The 21,164-nt window shown below is 44.6% G+C and overlaps 1 protein-coding gene across 1 annotated transcript in view; it reads right to left on the reverse strand.

Moving 5' to 3' along the window:
- Window positions 1-21,164, reverse strand: part of sema5ba (sema domain, seven thrombospondin repeats (type 1 and type 1-like), transmembrane domain (TM) and short cytoplasmic domain, (semaphorin) 5Ba) — a gene marked incomplete at its 3' end in the record, with an annotated part of 237,128 nt that overhangs the window by 99,488 nt on the left and 116,476 nt on the right. Inside the window, 2 exon segments of the mRNA XM_080786023.1 lie at window positions 9,508-9,553; window positions 10,147-10,246. Coding sequence (XP_080642149.1) covers window positions 9,508-9,553; window positions 10,147-10,246 — 146 coding nt within the window.

A 21,164-nucleotide genomic window follows, 5' to 3' on the forward strand; every position in this document is an offset into this window, starting at 1 on the left:
CACACTGTCTTTGTAATAAAACGTAATGAAGTTTCAGTCACATTTTTTGTCACCTGGAATGTGTTAGTGTTAGTCTAGTTTTCAGTCGAGTAAATATCATGAGATTTTAGTCGACTAAACTTCAGGTGACTAAAATGTATTTTGGGGGGCCTCGATGCCGTCGTAATGACTGATTTTACACTCGCTGAAAAAAGCAGATCTATAAATGACGTGTGTGTTTACCTACACTGCATGGATCTCTTGTCCACTATAGTCCCTCCTCCTCCTCTAACATTTTAGTCTAGTTCAAATCTGTCGACGAAATTGTCAATATATTTAAGTCTTATAGTTTGAGTCTTCATAGCTTAGTTTTTTATTTAGTTTCCATTAGTTTTCCTAAGGTATATAGTCGACGAAATCAACACTGGAACACACACAAACGCAGGCAGTGATAGCTTCACACAGAAGTGGAGAGGCTCTAAAGTGCAGGGGTTTGGTGGTGGTGGTGGGGGTGGTGGTGATAGGATGATAGGGGTATGCGGTTACAGGCAATGACAATAGCCTGGCCCAAATGTAAAGAGATGAATGGGTTGAGTCAGGTTGAGTCAGGGGCAGAGCGGATAGAATGCAGCATTGTGACTGTTGTGGCGGGCGTGGGGGGATTGGAAAGGGGGGGGGGGGAGGGGGGGGGGTTGGAGCTAGGGCACCTTCTCCTGTTTGCTTCTCAATCAATCCGAGACTGCAGAGTCATTTTGTCCCACAAACCTCCCAGGCGACAACAGTCGGGCATGGCTTTCACCCCCCTCTCAATGGCCGACCTCTATTTTAACCCATTCTGAGCGGGGAACCCCTTTTGGTGTTTTTTAAGCATTATGCATTATTTTAGCTGTTGAAAAAAAGCAGATCTACAAGCTCATAGCGCGGCACCGAGTGCCGTGCTATGAACTTGTAGGTCTGCCATTCTTTTTTAACTCAGATCTTTTCTTCTGGGAGGAGGTTATAGGAACTACATATTTTCAGATGGGGGGTCGGCGGCCAATTACATAATAATTTTTAGAATCTGATCTCAGGTCAGAATGGGTTAAAGTAAAATCAGGACTGGGGGGGGGGGGGGGGGGGGGGGGGGGGGTCAATGTGTGGTCTTCGCTGAGAGCGTTTGTTTGTCTCTCCCTCTGCGATAATAATACGTTTCTGGTGCTGAAAGTCAATCTGGAGGAGAAGGAGGAGGTGTGGTGTGGTTTTTGGTTTGAAGTCATTATCTCAGGATAATATATCCCTTGGCTGGGGTGAACCAAGCTCCATATACAGTACCCTCAAAGCTGCAGAAATATGTGTCTTGATCTCCCCGGGGGGGGTGGGGGTGGGGAGGGGGGGGGGGGGGGGGGTTGTTGGCAAGCGGGAACAGCTCTGGGTTCGATTTCCATTGGGTTATACAATAAGGGTAGGGAAAAGGGCCGGAGCCAAACGTGCCTCCCTCCTGGGTATCTCTGGCAGTTTAGCCAACTCTCCTCCTCCCCCCTTTCCCATCTCTCTCTCTCTCTCTCTCTCTGTCTATGTCTCTCTCTCTCTCTCTCTCCCCCTCACCTATAAGTGGGCAACTCATCCTGCTTCCCATTGATCCGGGCTCTGGCATCACATGGTGACAACTTCCACTTCGGCAACAATGAGGAGTGATCTGCCTCGTTTATCTCCATATATACACTCGGGGCATGAAGCCGAGATCTGTTTGCGTGCATTCGTTCATTCAGTATGTGAGTGTGTGTGGTGTGGTGTGGTGTGCGTGCGTTTGATTTTACAATAAGCTAAAAAGGTTTCCATAAGGCTCCACACCTGTGCTGTGCTTTGTACATAATGTGTATTACTATAGCTTCAATTAGAATCACTCCAATATTGTGCTGAACAGCTGCCGTGTGATTAAACACTTTGTGTTCCAGAGAGAGCTCCCTGACGTGTTTTGACTAACCTTTGAAAAGCCGTACTGCGCCGACTTGATAGTTGCTTGTCATGAAAATCCACTTTAAAACGTAACGTAATCGCTTTAAGTGTTCAAAAACATTCCAAAGTGCCGAGAGCAGGAGAAGGAACGTGCAGCAGCACCGCCGCCATTGTAACGCATTGTCATTGGTCAATTTGCCTGTCTACTTCCTGATTGGTTATAGTCATTGCGACTGGGTTTGACAAAGCTTCTAGGAGCATCTTTGAATGCAGATTGCGGCCCCTATAGATGTGTCACAGAGACTACATTTTGTTTTGGGAGCGTTGTACACGCAATGCTGGCTGTCTGAATAACAAAACAAACAAAAAAAACACAAGTCGAGATGCAGATGTCGGAGCGCCGGCCGAACAGAGTGGCTCAGCAGAGAGCAACGTGGCCCGGACGGCGGGAACGCAACGTAAATTAAACCCTGTGTGTGTGTGTGTGTGTGTGTGTGTGTGTACAGTGTGTCCACTTTCTGGCTCCAAAACAAGGCAAAGAGGAGGCGAACGTGCAGACAAAGCGCGCATTGATACGGCCATACTGACACCCGGGAGGCAGCTGTACACATGTTGCCGTTCCACAGTGAGAGAGAACTTTGTGCAGAAGAGCACATTATAGCCCATTAACCCATTCTGACCCGAGATCAGATTCATACGAGGTTTCCACTGGACACACACACACACACTGGTCTGATTATAACCCATTCTGACCTGAGATCAGATTCTATAAAAATGTCAGTCGTTCTTGGATTTTTCAAAAATAGCAGACCTACAAGCTCGTAGTGCGCCACTCGGTGGCGCGCTATACGAGCTTGTAGATCTGCTATTTTTCAATAGCTAAAGCATCCCGTTCAGAATGGGTTAAGGACGGGAACCCCTTCTGGTGTTTTTAAGCATTTTGTTATACTTTATAGCTATTGAAAAAATAGTGAAAATGTTGGGCGCAAATCTTTGAATATATATATTCTTTCAGAGCCAAAGTTTTTAACTCAACTCAAACTTCTGGGCGGGGGTCCCCATGGAACAACATATTTTCAGATGGGGGTCGGCTGCAAAATACATATCTTGGGGGTCCTTGACATGAAAAAGGTTGAGCACCGCTGACACATAAAAACATGGCTTTTTCAAGAAAAAGAAGCCTTTTTTTTTTAATCAGCGTCAAGTCTAAATGGGTTAAGGACGCTGATGTGTATGCACGCTGCAGTAAATGAATCAAGTAGCTGTTGTCCTTTAAGCCCCCGTTTTCATACGTTATCGTATACGATACGTCGCATGGCCAAAACAACCAGATCCACAAGCTCTCCTTTAGTGAAAGAATTACATATACTGTAGATATAAGAACGTGACGGAAATTGTCCAAAAGAGGGACACAACAAGGTTGAACGAGGTTATGCACTTCTTAAACCCAATAATACAGTAGTTAGTAGTAGGCCTATAACCTGAGGCGGAAGACTTTTGTAATCTTTATTTAACCAGTAAAAACCACGTTGAGGCTGAAGTCTCTTTTAAAAGTGTGAAGTGGCCAAGAGATAAGACACAGAGTGACACAGCTCTGCCAGTAACAATAAAGACAAGACAATAACAGGACAAACATCCAACGTTCATAAATACAGAACCCACTACCGGAGAAGATCAAAGGGAGAACAGGAACGTCTAGTAAAACGCAACCAAAAGACTAATAAATAAAAACCAAGCAACGGAATTAGCTAATAAAACCAAAAAAAACAAGAGAACCAGCATTTGCTATTATTATACGTCAAAAGCAGGAGCAACGTTTGGGAAGTGTGCCCATGGCAATCCTTTTGAAGCTCACTAAGGGGAATCACAGAAGCCAGTTTGAGTCTGGTCTGTATAGGTCATTCCAAGACCATGCAGGGTCCGGGGGAAAAAAAGCAAGGCTTGTTTTTTTCCAGCCTCAGGTTTTGTTGGGGGGCACGACATTAGCGCAGCCAAGCGTTTCATCTGAGGTTGAGAGAGTTTCAGACAAGTTCAAATTGAGAACGAATGTAAAGTGGGAGTTTAGATCACCTGGAGCCGGTGGACTGAGGAAGGTATACAATACATGGCCTATATGCGCCACTGGGAGCATAAGTGTAAAATGTAATAGTGTTAAAGTGAAATATATAAATATACACCTTATAATCCTTTCATCGCCAATAGCCAATCTACAAGCCGCATGTTCACATGCACCCAGAATAGGAACGCTATTTGGGTTCAGGAGTTTAAATGATGCTGACTGTGCAGAAAGAGTGATTTTTTTTTGTTGCACAAAAGAAAATGTGTGCTGTAAAAGTATATATAGTACAGGGACATTCTGTCACTGCCGTCACTGTACTGTGCACAATGCAAGCAAGCTCGCAATGCAAGCTTACTGCATGACCCCTAAATGTGCCCCTAAACCACCTGAACCCTATTCTGAACAATGACATGTGCCCCTAAACTAAACCACCCGAACCCTATTCTGGACAATGACATGTGCCCCTAAACCACCTGAACCCTATTCTGGACAATGACATGTGCCCCTAAACCACATGAACCCTATTCTGGGACAATGACATGTGCCCCTAAACCACCTGAACCCTATTCTGGGACAATGACATGTGCCCCTAAACCACCCTAACCCTATTCTAGGACAATGACATGTGCCCCTAAACCACCTGAACCCTATTCTGGACAATGACATGTGCCCCTAAACCACCTGAACCCTATTCTGGACTAATGACATGTGCCCCCTAAACCACCTGAACCCTATTCTGGACAATGACATGTGCCCCTAAACCACCTGAACCCTATTCTGGACTAATGACATGTGCCCCTAAACCACATGAACCCTATTCTGGACAGTGACATGTGCCCCCTAAACCACCTGAACCCTATTCTAGGACAATGACATGTACCCCCTAAACCACATGAACCCTATTCTGGGACAATGACATGTGCCCCCTAAACCACCTGAACCCTATTCTGGACAGTGACATGTGCCCCCTAAACCACCTGAACCCTATTCTAGGACAATGACATGTGCCCCTAAACCACATGAACCCTATTCTAGGACAATGACATGTGCCCCTAAACCACCTGAACCCTATTCTAGGACAATGACATGTGCCCCTAAACCACCTGAACCCTATTCTAGGACAATGACATGTGCCCCTAAACCACCTGAACCCTATTCTAGGACAATGACATGTGCCCCTAAACCACCTGAACCCTATTCTGGACAATGACATGTGCCCCCTAAACCACCTGAACCCTATTCTGGGACAATGACATGTGCCCCTAAACCACCTGAACCCTATTCTGGACAATGACATGTGCCCCTAAACCACCTGAACCCTATTCTGGACAATGACATGTGCCCCCTAAACCACCTGAACCCTATTCTGGGACAATGACATGTGCCCCTAAACCACCTGAACCCTATTCTAGGACAATGACATGTGCCCCTAAACCACCTGAACCCTATTCTGGACAATGACATGTGCCCCCTAAACCACCTGAACCCTATTCTGGACAATGACATGTGCCCCTAAACCACCTGAACCCTATTCTGGACAATGACATGTGCCCCTAAACCACCTGAACCCTATTCTGGACAATGACATGTGCCCCTAAACCACCCGAACCCTATTCTGGGACAATGACATGTGCCCCTAAACCACCTGAACCCTATTCTGGACAATGACATGTGCCCCTAAACCACCTGAACCCTACTCTGGGACAATGACATGTGCCCCCTAAACCACCTGAACCCTATTCTGGACAATGACATGTGCCCCTAAACCACCTGAACCCTATTCTGGACAATGACATGTGCCCCTAAACCACCTGAACCCTATTCTGGGACAATGACATGTGCCCCTAAACCACCTGAACCCTATTCTGGACAATGACATGTGCCCCTAAACCACCTGAACCCTATTCTGGACAATGACATGTGCCCCTAAACCACATGAACCCTATTCTGGACACGGTCAGAGAACATTCAGTGAAGACAGACGCTTTAGAAGCACGTAGAGCATGTAAATGATAAATGGTAGCATTTATATATAGCGCCTTTATGCAAGGCGCTTTACATATATTGTGCATTATACATTCACCCATTCACACACCGATGCTCGGATGGAAACCATGCAAGGCACACCGACCTGCACATCGGGAGCAAATTAGGGGCTCAAGGACACTTCGACACTAACTCTGGGGGAGCCCACGGGGTTCGAACTTCAAACTATAGTGGGAACCTTGCGGTTCGGAACACCTAAGCCACCGCGCCGCACCATGTAGAGCGAAAAGGGATTTTTTAGCGTAAAGCGAACACAGCAGTGCATGTGGGGGTTTTGAAGTGGTTATACAGTGGTTAAACCCCAAGCCCAAAACCACAGCGTCCATCTTGTATGGAAGTATGTGGTCGTCGTGGGTGTGAATTATTATAATGTAACCCTCCGATCCTATACGGCATGCACGTACTACAGTAACTACTCCCAGAATGTTGTCTGTCTTGATCCAATTAAATGTGTGTAATAGGAGAGAGGGGGAAATGGCACTGGTCCGGTGGGTACTATATGCATAGCTCATCTATAATTCAATCCAAACGGGGTCAAGGGGACTTTCCCCCAAAATACGGAAAGAGCATAATATATATATATACACACCGGAGGAGCCGTTTTCCACTCCAGTGAAATATTAATGCAAACAAGCTAAACTCAATGAAACGGCAGGGGGGGGTTCTCTTCTTATATTCAGGAAATTACAATCCATGTGTGACCTACGGTGACTCCATCAGTGAGTCACTGACAGTGAGAGAGAGCATATAGACAGTACTGTGTACATGCATAATGTAAAAAAGTGCCAGTGTTCATTTAACTCACAGGGTTTTACCAGTGATGGCTATACACAACCATGTACATCTGGTGTGATTAAGTATAGTATGTACTGTGTATGAAATTATGAATCAGAATCAGCTCTATGCATGTCACTGTACTATAGGCTGCTTCAAGTACAGACAGAATGTCCCACAATACATAACGTCCTACAAAGAAATATATATAAAAACAAACTAAAAAGAAACCATGCACAGTTGAAATATACAGTAGAGATGCGAGGATTCTGCCTTATATATTGTTTATTGTTTTAGACTTCATTTTGTTTTTGTTTGCTATACTTTTGCTACTTTGTATGCCTTCTCCTCCTCAATTTAGTCGTTTTAGTCCGGCGACAACATGATGTTCAACGAACATGACATTTCACTAATAAGACAACATTAACATTCGGTTTGGTTTTTATTAAAAACAAATCCTAATCCTAGGGTTATACTCGAGGAAGGAACCCTCTATTGGGAAGCTTTGGAATGACACGAAAGGAGACGGTGTTGATTTGTGGAAAGGAAAAGTCTAGCATTTCCACATCTTCATCAAAGCTATGATAGCACAGTGGCTAATGCTGCTGCCTATGGAGGGTTTGTTTTCAGACACATAACTCACGCCGGTGTGCTGTGGAGGGACCTCTCCCCAGAGCAACTAATCAAATGACAGGTAGACATCTAGCGCCTCAAAACCAGTTAACCCCTTTCGACCGTTCTGCAAAATGTCTTCTAAATCCTGAGAGTTTTCTGAAAAACCCCATGTTTCCTATGTCAGTCGTTCTCAAACGTTTTCATGTCAAGGACCCCCGAGATTATTATATGTAATTGCCCGCCGACCCCCCCCCCCCCCCCATCTGAAAATATGTTGTTCCAGGAACCCCTCAGAAGCAAAGATTTGAGTTAAAAAACATTGGCTCTGAAAGAATATATATTCGAAGATTTGCACTATACATTTTCACGATTTTTCAAAAATGTCTGCTATTTTTCCCAACAGCTGAATCATAACATAATAATGCTTAATACACCAAAAGGGGTTCCCACCCAAAATGGGTTAACCCATTCTGACCGGGAACCCATTTTGGTGTCAGCATCATGTTATGCTTTATCTATTGAAAAATAGCAGACCTACAAGCTCGTAGCGCGCCACCGAGTGGCGCGCTACGAGCTTGTAGGTCTGCTATTTTTGAAAAATCGAAGAACGACTGACATTTTTTTAAATCTGATCTCAGGTCAGAATGGGTTCATCAGACCAGTGTGTGTCCAGTGGAAACCTCGTATGAATCTGATCTCAGGTCAGAATGGGTTAAGGATAAATGAGTTGTTGCTCTCTGCTGGCGCTGTACTCGTGCTATATCTACCATTGTACTGTATATACAGCAGACAATCGTCACTGTCAGGTGGAAACCTTTGCATCGCCATATTTAATATTGTTATATGTTTTCTTTCTTCCATAAATGAATGCGCCATTATAATGTACACTCCATCTTATGACAGCGGCACGCGAAAGTAGAAAATAACCTATTTTGGGGTGGGAACCCTTTTTGGTGTTTTAAGGATTACGTCACACTTTAGCTATTGAAAAATAGCAGATCTACAAGCTCATAGCACGGCACCGAGTGCCGGGCTTACGAGCTTGTATAGGTCTGCAATGCTTTTTAAATTGTGAAAATGTGGCACAAATTTGGAATATGACGTTTTTTTAACTCAGAAGTTTGTAGTTCCAGGGAGGGACGAGGGGTCCCTGGAACTACATATATTTTCAGAAGGGGGGCGGCCAAATACACGCGTCACGTCAGGGAATGTTCCCTTTTTAATCAATGAAGGGTGGCTTCACTGCCTACGATGTGTTGCGTTGCGTGACTGCTTTAAAATTGCGGTTCGTTTTTTGACGCACGCACGCACACGTCCAGTGGACATGGAAAAAGGTTGAGAACGAATGAATAGAAACATAGGGTTTTTCAGAAAACTGTCAGGAATTAGAAGACATTTGTAGAATCGTGTAGGTTTAAATGGGTTAAGTCCGTCTGTGGGTATTATAATCAAATATTGACCCAACGGAAATAATGAACAAGAGCTTGTGACTACATTATAGTAACAACCCAGGGGGGCTCTCCGGGGGACACGCATAAATAGTGCCATTTCCCCATTTCCTAGAAAAGTATAGCTGTTGTGGAGAAATGGAAGGTTTCTTTCCAACACCTGACAGCAATATACAGTAATGTACTCTCAACAGTCAAAACAAAAAAAAACTCAAACTGTTGGTGGAAACACAGTCATCTCGCGGTAGAAAAAACCTCTCCCCAGACTGACTGGGCCTGCTGTCAAAGTGATGCAGGCAGCAGAGAGTCACCTCACCGCGCCAACAACATAAACAACACATCTGCTGAGCTGCACATGCCCGTTGGGAGGTGGTGTGTGTGTGTGTGTGTGTAGTGTACTGTGTGTGTGTGTGTGTGTGTGTGTGTGTGTGTGTGTGTGCGCGCGCACTGGTTTGGGGAGCAGCAGTCAACCAGGAAAGAAAAGAACAATGTTGGAGGATGCTGCAGTCTGGACCACATGTACCTACCCCGCGCACGCACGCACGCACACACACATGCACATGCACGCACACGCACACACACGCAGTAACGCAGAGAGAGACGGACAAAGCTGACAGTACAGCAGACTAGAGAACACACTGATGGTCTTACCTGGATCAGGGACATGTTACTTAGGTCCAGTCTAAACAGGTAGTTTCTGGAGAGAGAGAGGAGAAAGCACGATATAGAAGTCAAGACTTTGCCTAATAATATTGCAAAAGAAAGAAAAGGAGACAGGCAATTTTGGTCGGTGTCAGCCAGAACTATAGTGTCAGTGAAATGTTAGACTGTAATTGGCCCGACCGGTGAATGCAAGATATTATTTTCAGCTTTAGCGCTGAGTCATCAAAGGCATGTGTGTGTGCGTGCGTGCGTGCGTGTGTGCGTGGGTGCGTGCGTGCTCTTCTAAAATGTCAAATAATGTTGCTGCTAACTTGTTGCTGGCCTGAAAGCAACCCGACACACGCACGCACGCACGCACGCACGCACGCACGCACGCACGCACGCACGTACGCAGACTCAGTTGGGGCTTGATATTTCCCTTCCAGAATCCACTCGCTCTGCCAAATCCTATATGCTTGACTTGAATCCAGCGCGTCCTCAGTGGACTACTTAAAAAGCCATCGTCGGTGCCTACAGAAGCATACATTGTGTGAGTGATCCGATTGTTGTCAGTGCCGCGAGCCGCGCGGATGAAGGGGCGAGAAAAAGAAAAGAAAGGCTGAGTGAATTTCCAGATCCCCTCCTTACCTGGCACCCACGATCAGCTCATTCCTGGTCAGGTCAAGGGTAAGCTGGGAGTAGTCTCTCACACCGGGCTGGGAGAAAACAGAGATCCATGGATGGAGCGCTGAGGGGAATGAGAGAGAGAGACACAGAGAGAGAATCAGTGGCAGCGAGAAGGAGTTTGCGCTTGAGAAGCAGCTCAGCTGTATAAAGCATCCTCAAACAAACTCAAACTAATGGCCGATGTACAAGCTAGCTCACAATGAGGACGTGAGGTCGTGACGCAAAGCGTTGTGAGTATAGGCATCGATTCGCTGAACTCCAATTCCAATCACGATATTATATTAGGTTCATTTTTTTTAACTAAGATATTTTCCAGAAAAACGACCGAACTGAACAAATTTTTCGCTCGCTCTGAAAGAATATATATTCAAAGATTTGCGACACATTTCCACGATTTTTCAAAAAATTGCAGCTCGTAGCGCGGCACTCGGTGCCTCGCTATGTGAGCTTGTAGATCTGCTATTTTTCAATAGCTAAAGTATAACATATACTGCTTAAAACACGAAAAGGGGTTACCGTCCAGAATAGGTTAATCGGGGTGCATACGTAGTTTAGACTATAGTCATTGGTTAGACATGGGTTAAGGTTAGGTTTAGGTGTGCTGCCCCGTGGGAGGTTAGGTTTAGGGTGAGGGTTTGAGATAGGTTGTAGTTGTAGGGCTAATAATGACTGGTCTAACCAATGACTAGTCTAAACCAAAACCTGTCTAAACTAAGTAGGCTACTGCACCCGGTTAATCTCATTATGTACTACAATTTCACAATTTGTATTGAACTACATTGCAAAAGACGCATTACTTTTCATGTACGAGTACTTCGTTTTCTGTGCAACAACTGTAAACATGCTTTCATGTTTAGAACCTATAGCTCGGGTTCAAAGCTTTCTTTGATGCCAGATGGAGACCTATTTGACAGTGCAGAAACATCGTTTCCTTCCTTAATGTATTAATTGAGCATCAACGACCATCACCTGGGCACAGTCACAGACACACACACACACACACACACACACAGACACAGACACAGACACAGACACAGACACAGACACACACACACACACACACACACACACACACACACACACACACCTCTACTACTGAAAGGGACTACATGGAGTCTGTGTCTCATTTCTCTCCAAAACAAAAGCACTTGAATATGATGGAATATGACGGAAGCTCACATTTTTGTATCACAGATCGATTTTCATTTCTGATTAAATCGATTCATATCATTATGGATTTAAATCAATTTGCGATATATGATATAACCACTATAAATCAGGCTTTTAGGCCGCGAGAGAAACGTCCCGACATCCACCACACCAGGTATAGTTTTCTCATTAGTGTACGATTGATAACATGATAAAAAACATAAATAGAGGCCGATATGGTGGAGTCAGAACATTGTGCTTACTGCATGCATGCGTGTGTGAATAAATAATGCTGCTGTGCTTTCCAAACAGCGAAGCACACAAAAAGGTGGAAAAAGTACTCAATTGTTAAGTAAAAGTACTAATACTGCAATTTAGAACTATTTTATAAGTAAAGTACGGAATTTAAAATGTACTTGAGTAAAAGTACAAAAGTATCAGCATCAAAATGTACTTAAGGTACTAAAAATTACAGGTAGGTACTCATATTGCAGAATGTTTCATTTCACAAGTTTAAAACAATGTGTACAAAGTCTATTGAAAATAGCCGATCTACAAGCTCACAATGCATTGTGAGCTTGTAGATCGGCTATTTTCAAATGGCCAAAATGTATAGGGTTGAAGTGGTTTAATGTATGTTTTCTAATCAAAATTAAAATCGCCAAAGTAACTAGTAACTAAAGTTTTCAAATAATTGTAGTGGGAGTAAAAGTACAAATGTTGGCTCAGAGATGTATAAGTAAAAGTACAGTACAAATACCTCAAAATTGGTACAGTACTTACAGTAAAAGTAAATAGTTACTTTCCAGCGCTGCGTTTAACTGTCAATAATTCTCCTCCTTGCTGGAGAGGATAATATCAACACAGAGCCCTTGAGCAACTTCCTCTACAGCTGACCCCGAGGTCATGACTATACACAGCAATTTCGAGCTGTCTATCGCGAGCGGTTTATATCAGGTCGACGCTGGAAGAAAAAAAAGGCCAACGGTTGCCCTTTCGTGTTAAATAAAATAAGGTTCTAAAAAAATGGGAAAAAGTCAAGCTTCTGTCGGCAATTCAGCTGCCGCTCGGCGGGGAGTTGGCCATACATGACGGGAGGTCTGGAGGTCTGGAGGTCTGGAGGTCTGGAGGTCTCCCGCAGAGTAGCCTCGGAAACCCAGACGCTTTTTCGATCACTCTGCTGATTTCTGATCGTCTGCACCTTTGTTAAATTAGTCTCATGTCACGCAGCTGCGTCTAGTTTCTCGTCTAGTTGCTGCCCATGCCATAGAAAGCATATAGGTGGGTTCCGGTCTTATACCCGCAGAGTGGCAACAAAGCTTGCATCAGAGCCCCACTGATCCCATACAACCTGACGGCCAGTCAAACACACACACGTATAGGCCTCTCGTCCAGCATGAGCAGCTCCAAATCACAGCGCGTTTCAACTCGCCTTCACAAATCAAAAGCTTTTCTATAAGCGTCAGCGCGGCGGGATGGAAGGGGAAGTGGCCTGGCAGGGGGGCCGGGGGGGGGGCCGGGGGGGTCCTATGGTGATAAATAAAAAGCCCTCTCCGCGTCAGGTCTTGTATAGCGGGCCCAGAGCGCGACCCCTTTAAATGGATTTATCCACATGAAGAGAGTCTCTTCTACAGCACAGGGGATTTGACATATTTGTGTGTCTGTGTACTACCATATATATATCGCAGCTGTCGCTCTGTTGACTTGGGGGGGGGGAATAGCTTACAGTATTAACGGGGGGGGCATGGTTGAAGTACCTTGACGGACAATGGCGTGCTTAAATTAGTGTTGGAACGCACTTTGATGGCTTTCACGCTTCACAGGAGCGGAAGAGATTAATGTCACAAATGTAGTGTTCGCTGTCATTTCCACCAAAATGATTTTTTCAAACAATAATGTTAAACGATCACTTCAGCACGCAGAGATAAACACATTATGTGTCATTTAGGCAAAAGAAGAAAAATAAAAAAAAAGGTCACAAAAATGTCCTAAACACATTCAAATCAAATATAGATCTACAAAGATATTTTGTAAAAAAAACAAACAATATAAGGGTTGAGTGGTTATAAGAGCCAAGATATCAAAGCTGCGATTAGAGGCATAGCATTATGGTCTCATAGTAAGTGCTCACTGCGTTCGCAATAACCCTATTCATTATGGAAGGCATGCAGTCATCAAACATGTAAACCTTAAAAACCTTAATCCCCTTTAAACTTTACTGTGGCTGGAAGATGCTGAATGGTTGTGAGACTACACACACACACACACACACACACACACACACACACACACACACACACACACACGCACACACAAGTTGTGGAGAAGGTCACGGTGAGTGATCAGCGCAGCGCGACAGCTTTAAAACAGTGCGCGGATGCTGCAGAACTGATCGGGCCCATATGGTCCCTGTCATCTGGAGATGACGTCCACAGAGGAAACACTGAAGCTATACAGTATAAGACTCATCATAACACATAAACTGCTGCCGCGCTGCTGCTACAGTACAGTAGGCCCCAATATGGTGTTCTATATACAGTAAATGCACGGCCGGTACACTAGTCCTTGGTTAAAGACATTGTTAGTTGATGGAGTATAGTTTGTCGGAGCTGAGAATCGACATGTAAATATGAAATAAATGCTTAAACATGTAGCTTATAAGAGTCCACAGAAAAGTGAACCTTTCAAGCCTGTTTGAGAAGTCAGTGGACAGACGGTGAAATCTGTACGTGAAGTTGTGGTCCAAAAATAAATAAACTGTCTCAGCGATATTAAATGTCCCGAAACATTTAACAAATATCGGCCGCACGTGTGTGTGTGTGTAGTGGCGTGTCGCCCCATGTGTGTGTCTGTGTGTGTGTGTGTGTGTGTGTGTGTGTGTGTGCACGTGTGTGTGTGTGTGTGTGTGTGTGTGCGCGCGACTGAATGGGAAGTCCCTGGCAGTCTCTATAATCCTAGGCAACAAACCAACTATTTCATAAGAACAACATTGATGTAACTAAGAGATTCGACGAGTTAGCTATATTTTATATACAGACATTTAGAAGGAATAAGCAAAAGTCATGATGCGACATTTCCTGCTTTAATGCGGGGTCGCTTATAGCGCTCCGCTGATACTCCGGAGCTGATTGGCTGACACTTTCTGGAGTGGGCGTGGCTATGCACGTTTGCATACAGTATGTGCAGCAGTGGTGGAAAAAGTAATCAATTGTTTTACTTAAGTAAAAGTACAAATACTGCAGTTTTAGAACTACTTCGTTGCAAGTAAAAAGTACGGAATTGAAAATGTACTTGAGTAAAAGTACAAAAGTATCGTCATCAAAATGTACCTAAAGTACTCAAAGTTAAAGTATTCATTGTGCAGAATGTGCCAAGTCTATTGGAAATAGACGATCTACAAGCTCACAAAGTGTCGCGTTGCGACGCATTGTGAGCTTGTAGACCGTCTATTTTCAAATGGCCGAAATGCATATAGGGTTGAAGTGGTTAATGTATGTTTTCTAATCCAATTTTAAATCTCCAAAGTAACTATAGTAACTAAAGTTTTCAAATAATTGTAGTGGGAGTAAAAGTATACAAATGTTGGCTCTGAGATGTAGTGGAGTAGAAGTAAAAGTATTGGAAATTGGAAATACTCAAGTACAAATACCTCAAAGTACAGTACTCAAGTAAAAGTGTGCAGCATTACATGAAGAGCGTGTGACGGAAGCGTGTGACAGGCTTGAGCGTTACAGGCTTCCTTCACGTTTGCATAGTAAGTGCGCATCCTGCAGTCGCAATATTGTGCATGTGTGTCTTGGTTTACGATATGATTATAGTACTTTATTGTCAGTTCACACTGAAAATTGTCTTGCGACCCATGCAGCAGCCAAGTATGCAGAACGCATACACACACACACACACACACACACACACACACACACACACACACACACACACACACTTGACACAGCACAAAGAACAAACCAATATTACACGACATAAAGACATGAAGACAAGAGCAATGTACACCGCCTAGATTACCCATGGCTATACATACAACTCCTGATTAAGCCTCAAAGTCGACTGGTGGACAAAAGGGTTTTCCCAGAGGTAACAACATTCAAATGGCACCAGGTACTGAAAGAGAGTGAACACACGCTCAAATTGATCATCGTTGTGTTTGTTCAAACACCTATATATGGGTTTGGTCGTTTAGATGTCATGTGGCTGAAAAGAAACACTAATTCACAACACGACGTTCTAATTTATATATACGGTATTTCCCCTTTTTTTGTCAATATAGCAAATCAAGTCACACTGTAGCAACTGAAGGGAAATTAAACCGGTTTAAACACGTTTCACCTCCTTCTACAATGTTTCATTTACATCAAAGCAACAGTCAAAACATTAACCCATTCAGGACGAGAACCCCTTTTGGTTCTATATATATACTGTGGGGTCTCGAGAGCGACACCCCGCGATGGTAAGTGCGTTGCCAGGGCAACCAGACACGCTGTCAGACAGAAGAAGCCTCGGGCCGTTAGGAACGCCCTCGGCCGTGTGATAGGGAATATATACGTCCCGAATCTCCTCCTCCGCCAGCTGGAGCTGATGGATCGACCGCACCCAAATCAGCAAGCGGCCACACCCGTCATATAAAAAGGAAGACTCAGTCTACGTCTGACAGCGGCTGGTTCACACACACATGCTCACGGAGGCACGCACGGCACACCGTCGGGGGGTAAGACGACACACACACCTCCACCGAACACACATTCATGTGAATAGCTCTGCATGTCTTAACTGTCATTCTCCTCTCATCACAGGCTTTTAGGGACGGTCCAGGAAATGTCCGAGGGACAGAGACACTCGGACTGTATGAGTAAAATATAGAGACGGGAGTTCCAAGTCCGCATATCGCGCGGCGGGAGGGTGGCAGCCCCGCCACAGTGACAGCGACAAGGACACTACCCAAAATAAGGTCGGAAAGAAACCTATAATTCTTGAGTCTACTATTGAGGCCTGTCTAGCGAACAGGCGCTCATTATATACGCCAGGGTGGCAAAACGGCTAGTGCTCTCTTGGAGCTGGAACCAGCTAGGGGAGAAGACCCGCTACAGTTAAAGATAAAGACCGATGACGTCACGAAGCAAGGCAGCGCCGCCCCCTCTTATCGTTATTAAAACCACAGCCCTCCAGTGAGGAGCGAGCAATCAGAGACTGTACAAACCTGAGTTGAAATCTAATCTTCTGTTCTCATCCTCTCCAGGCTGGCGACGACGCCTGTGAAACTTAAATTGTATGGAATATAATTTATGCTGAACCTACGTGGGGTTTCTCCTGCATGCATTCTGTATACTTTGCTGCTAAACAAATAAAGAGCCGTTTGAAACTGCTGCAATCCCCTGTTCCGCCTGCTCCTTGACCACTGAGACTCCACAATACTATATTCTTTCAGAGCGAACTTTTTTTAACTCAAATCTTTGCTTCTTTTGCTTCTTGACATTAAATAGTTTGAGAACCACTGATATAGAAACACCAAAGCCAGGACAAAAGGACAGAACCATTGCCACTGCAGACTCGAGCGAGTCGAGGACTTCAAGTACCTCGGGGGCCTGGACTGTCTCAACTGAACCGGGTCTGAAGGTTCGGAGAGCACATAACATTTCAGGACTAGAAAGCCTGCAGTTTCTATTAGCTTGTATTCAAGCGAGACATGGACCCTTACAGAACAACAGGAAAAAGCCCTGGATGGAGTCTACACAAGAATGCTACGAATGGCATTAGGCATGACATGGACGGACCGCATCAGAAATGTGGACCTCTGTGGACCTCTCTGACAGAGTCAGAGAGAGAAGGATGAGGCTGGCATGCAGGGCACTGCGTCAGTCAGGCACCCAGACCTTGAGGCAAGTAAATTGACTCTATGGGAGCCAACCCAGGGCAAAGCCAGGAGGGGAAAGAAGCGTACCAATATGTAGACGTGCTGCGGCGCGACAGCTTGGCTGACAACACTGCAGAGCTCAAGAACCTGATGTTGGATATAGGAAATTGTGACGGGCAGCGATCCAGGAATCCTGAGTTGGTGTTGGGTAGATAGACCTCACTCTCACAGCAACTAACTAGAAACACAGGGTTTTTCGTTCTTCTTTGATTTAGAAGACATTTGTAGAATCGGTTTGTTGTACCAGAAGTCAGTTTTGTACCACAAATGATTGCTTTTGCACTGCAGTCATTCTCTCTCTCTCTCTCTCTCTCTCTCTCTCAAGGTTTATAAATATTTACCTGACAGATGCTTATGCAACACACGCGCATACACCCACACACACACACACACACACACACACAGCGCAACCATGTCTCTCTCAAATGTGCGCATGATGCAATTATGCGCCCATAGTGCGTCCGTGAAGTGCAGGAGGGGGCTGATGTTAAAGCCTTATAAGGACGGTCCGAGGAGGAGAGGAGGAGGTCCGTGTGTCCTCCTCTGATTAACCCATTCTGACCTGAGATCAGATTCATACGAGGTTTCCACTGGACACACACTGGTCTGATTAACCCATTCTGACCAGAGATCAGATTCTAAAAAATGTCAGTCGTTCTTCGATTTTTCAAAAAATAGCAGACCTACAAGCTCGTAGCGCGCCACTCGGTGGCGCGCTACGAGCTTGTAGATCTGCTATTTTTCAATAGCTAAAGCATAACATGATGCAGACACCAAAATGGGTTCCCGTTCAGAATGGGTTAATGGCCATACAGAGGAGTGGGGGGGAGGGGGGGGGGGTCAGGGTAATTTCTCTCACAATCTCATGTAAAACACCCACTATTGAGTTCAACATTACGTGTGATTATGCGATTATGCGTGTGTGCATGCTTGCGTCGTGCGTGTTTCTGGACACGTGTGCTGCGTGTGCTTACAGGCCAGCAAGAAGTCGTCAGCAGCAAGCATGTATAAGTCCTAAAATGGTATACTTTATTATCACGTCCAGTCTAAACATGGTCAGAGGGTTGATCTTATAACATCCCGGGGGTGGGTGGTGGGAGTTATTATAAAAGCTGGTCTCATGGGACACCTCACAAAGTATTTATATACGGGTATGTTGACCCGCGAATGAAGATGTGTATATATATATAACCCATTTTCGGCAGGAACCCGTTTTGGTGTTAGCATTATGCGATGCTTTAGCTATTGAAAAATAGCAGATCTACAAGCTCGTGGCGCGCCACCGAGTGGCGCGCTACTTCAACTTCAACTTCAAAGAACTTTATTTTTCCTTTCGGAAACTTATTTTGTGCAGTGGTAAAGACAACAGAGATCACAGTACACACAAACACAGATACTATATAAAAGATCATAAAAACAACTTTTTAAGAGGAACTACTTAAAAGCATAATATATTAAAAATCTATTCTATAAGTACTAATAATTAAAAATCTAAATATTTACTGTATGCAACCTATGAGTTCACTATAGTCCATCAGGTGGAAAGGGGGGATTAGGGATTCCAACGAGGAGGGGGGGGGATCGTCTACGAGCTTGTATAGGTCTGCTATTTTTTGAAAAATCTAATTACGACTGACATAGAAACACGGCTTTTTTCAGAAAAACTGTCAAGATGTAGAAGGCATTTTTTTGAATCTGATCTCAGGTCAGCATGGAAAACTGTCAGGACTTAGAAGACCTTTTTAGAATCTGATCTCAGGTCAGAATGGGATATATATACACGAGCACCGGCCCCGTTGGAGGAGATTGCACTGTTTCAAGGCCCCGGGGCTGAGATGAGATGACTGTATAGCAGCGTTGAGGCTGTGAAAGGAGAGTGTGAGAGAGGAGAGACGGTGATGTAATGACAGAGGGCCAGAGAGACGTGCCGAGGAGGATATGCACATGTTGAGGTTAACCCATTCTGACCTGAGATCAGATTCATACGAGGTTTCCACTGGGGACACACACTGGTCTGATTAACCCATTCTGACCTGAGATCAGATTCTAAAAATGTCAGTCGTTCTTCGATTTTTCAAAAATAGCAGACCTACAAGCTCGTAGCGCGCCACTCGGTGGCGCGCTACGAGCTTGTAGGTCTGCTATTTTTCAATAGCTAAAGCATAACATGATGCTAACACCGAAACGGGTTCCCGTTCAGAATGGGTTAAAGGGGGGAATACCAACCACTCGTTTATTACCTTTAGAGAGCATATACGCCGAAGTATATGCAGCTTTAAACCCACGAAAATCCGGCGAGAAAAATAGTCCGATGGTTTGTTGTTGAGCAGAAGAACCAGTGGCCATGACAATGCGAAATGAAACCCCAGCGCACAGCATGTTGTAGTCTAAAACAAACGGCCCCGTTCACATGCATTGGACTCAATTTCCCAGAAGCCCTAGCAGCCCAGACGGAGGATGACTTTATTTCCGGTTTCGTCATGATAACGCGACGGCCTCGTCGTCACCATGCAGGTCCGGGACAAATCCGCTATTTATTTTTAATTATTTTTAAAACGGTGAATTAAACGCAATAAACAAATAGCGGGTTTAGCTGTATTACGCGCGGTGGAACCCTGGATTAAACAATTAGCCCGCCGTCAAAGTGTTAATATACCTTTTAGAGCTGAAAAAATAATAAAAAAGTCCCCCTCCTAGAACTGTATAGGTCTGAAAATAAATAAATTATTAACATTCACCATGTTGATGATTTTTTAATTTTTTTTTAAAAATCAGCATCGGCAGATCAAATGATCGGAATCAGATCGGGAGCACACCTGATCAGGACATTCCTAATGAGAATGAGGGTTTCGTTGAGCGTGATTTGGCATCAACTTCAACTTCATCGCAGATTTGTACTTTATATCCTGGACAACCTCCAGAAATAGAGTAGGTAGGGGGTGGGTGACGTTTGACAGATGCTTTTAAGAAGTGACTTATTATTCTTGGGCTATAAAATAAGACCATTAACCCATTCTGAACGGGAACCCGTTTTGGTGTCAGCATCATGTCGTGCTTTAGCTATTGAAAAATAGCAGATCTACAAGCTCGTAGCGCGCCACCGAGTGGCGCGCTACGAGCTTGTAGGTCTGCTATTTTTGAAAAATCGAAGAACGACTGACATTTTTAGAATCTGATCTCAGGTCAGAATGGGTTCATCAGACCAGTGTGTGTGTCCAGTGGAAACCTCGTACGAATCTGATCTCAGGTCAGAATGGGTTAAAAGAAGAGGAGCTGATGTTGTGGACCATAAAGAAAGGCGCCGTCTTGGACGTGATGATAGATTAGGCTGAAATAGTTCCTCGCTGAAAGCCACGGCGGTGTGTCCCGTATACGCGCTCCTCCTGATAACCCGTTTTTTGACCCCGGGAACCATTCTAAAAAATGTCTTCTTGGCCAAAATGTTCGCTCTGAAAGAATATACGAGCTTGTAGATCTGCTATTTTTCAACAGCTAAAGGGTTCGATCCGCCGAGGATGGGATAATAACAGCACAAACAGGAGCTCCCAGCATGCAGCGTTCTGTTCTGTTCACATACAGTTTTAGCGCCGTGCCGTAAATCTTTTTTTTTTTTTTTTGGAAACTTCCAAAATGGAAGATCATCATGGTAAACATGTCCCACACGTTGTGAATCTATCCTCGCATATGAGGCTTGTAAAAAAAGAGACAGACGGGGGCTAAGATATGATTCAGGGGCAAAGAAAACCAAAGAGAGAGAGAGAGAGAGAGTGTGTGCGTGCGTGCGTGCGTCATGTGAGCTGGGAGTGAGCATATTTATACTCACTCATAGAAAAGGGCTTGGGGTGTGACAGCGAGAGGGCCTGTGAGTGACTGACACTTATCCTCCTGGTTACAAGTGGCTTTA

This window comes from Protomyctophum bolini (genome assembly GCF_963924005.1).
Source record: "Protomyctophum bolini genome assembly, chromosome: 16".
Taxonomy (NCBI): domain Eukaryota; kingdom Metazoa; phylum Chordata; class Actinopteri; order Myctophiformes; family Myctophidae; genus Protomyctophum; species Protomyctophum bolini.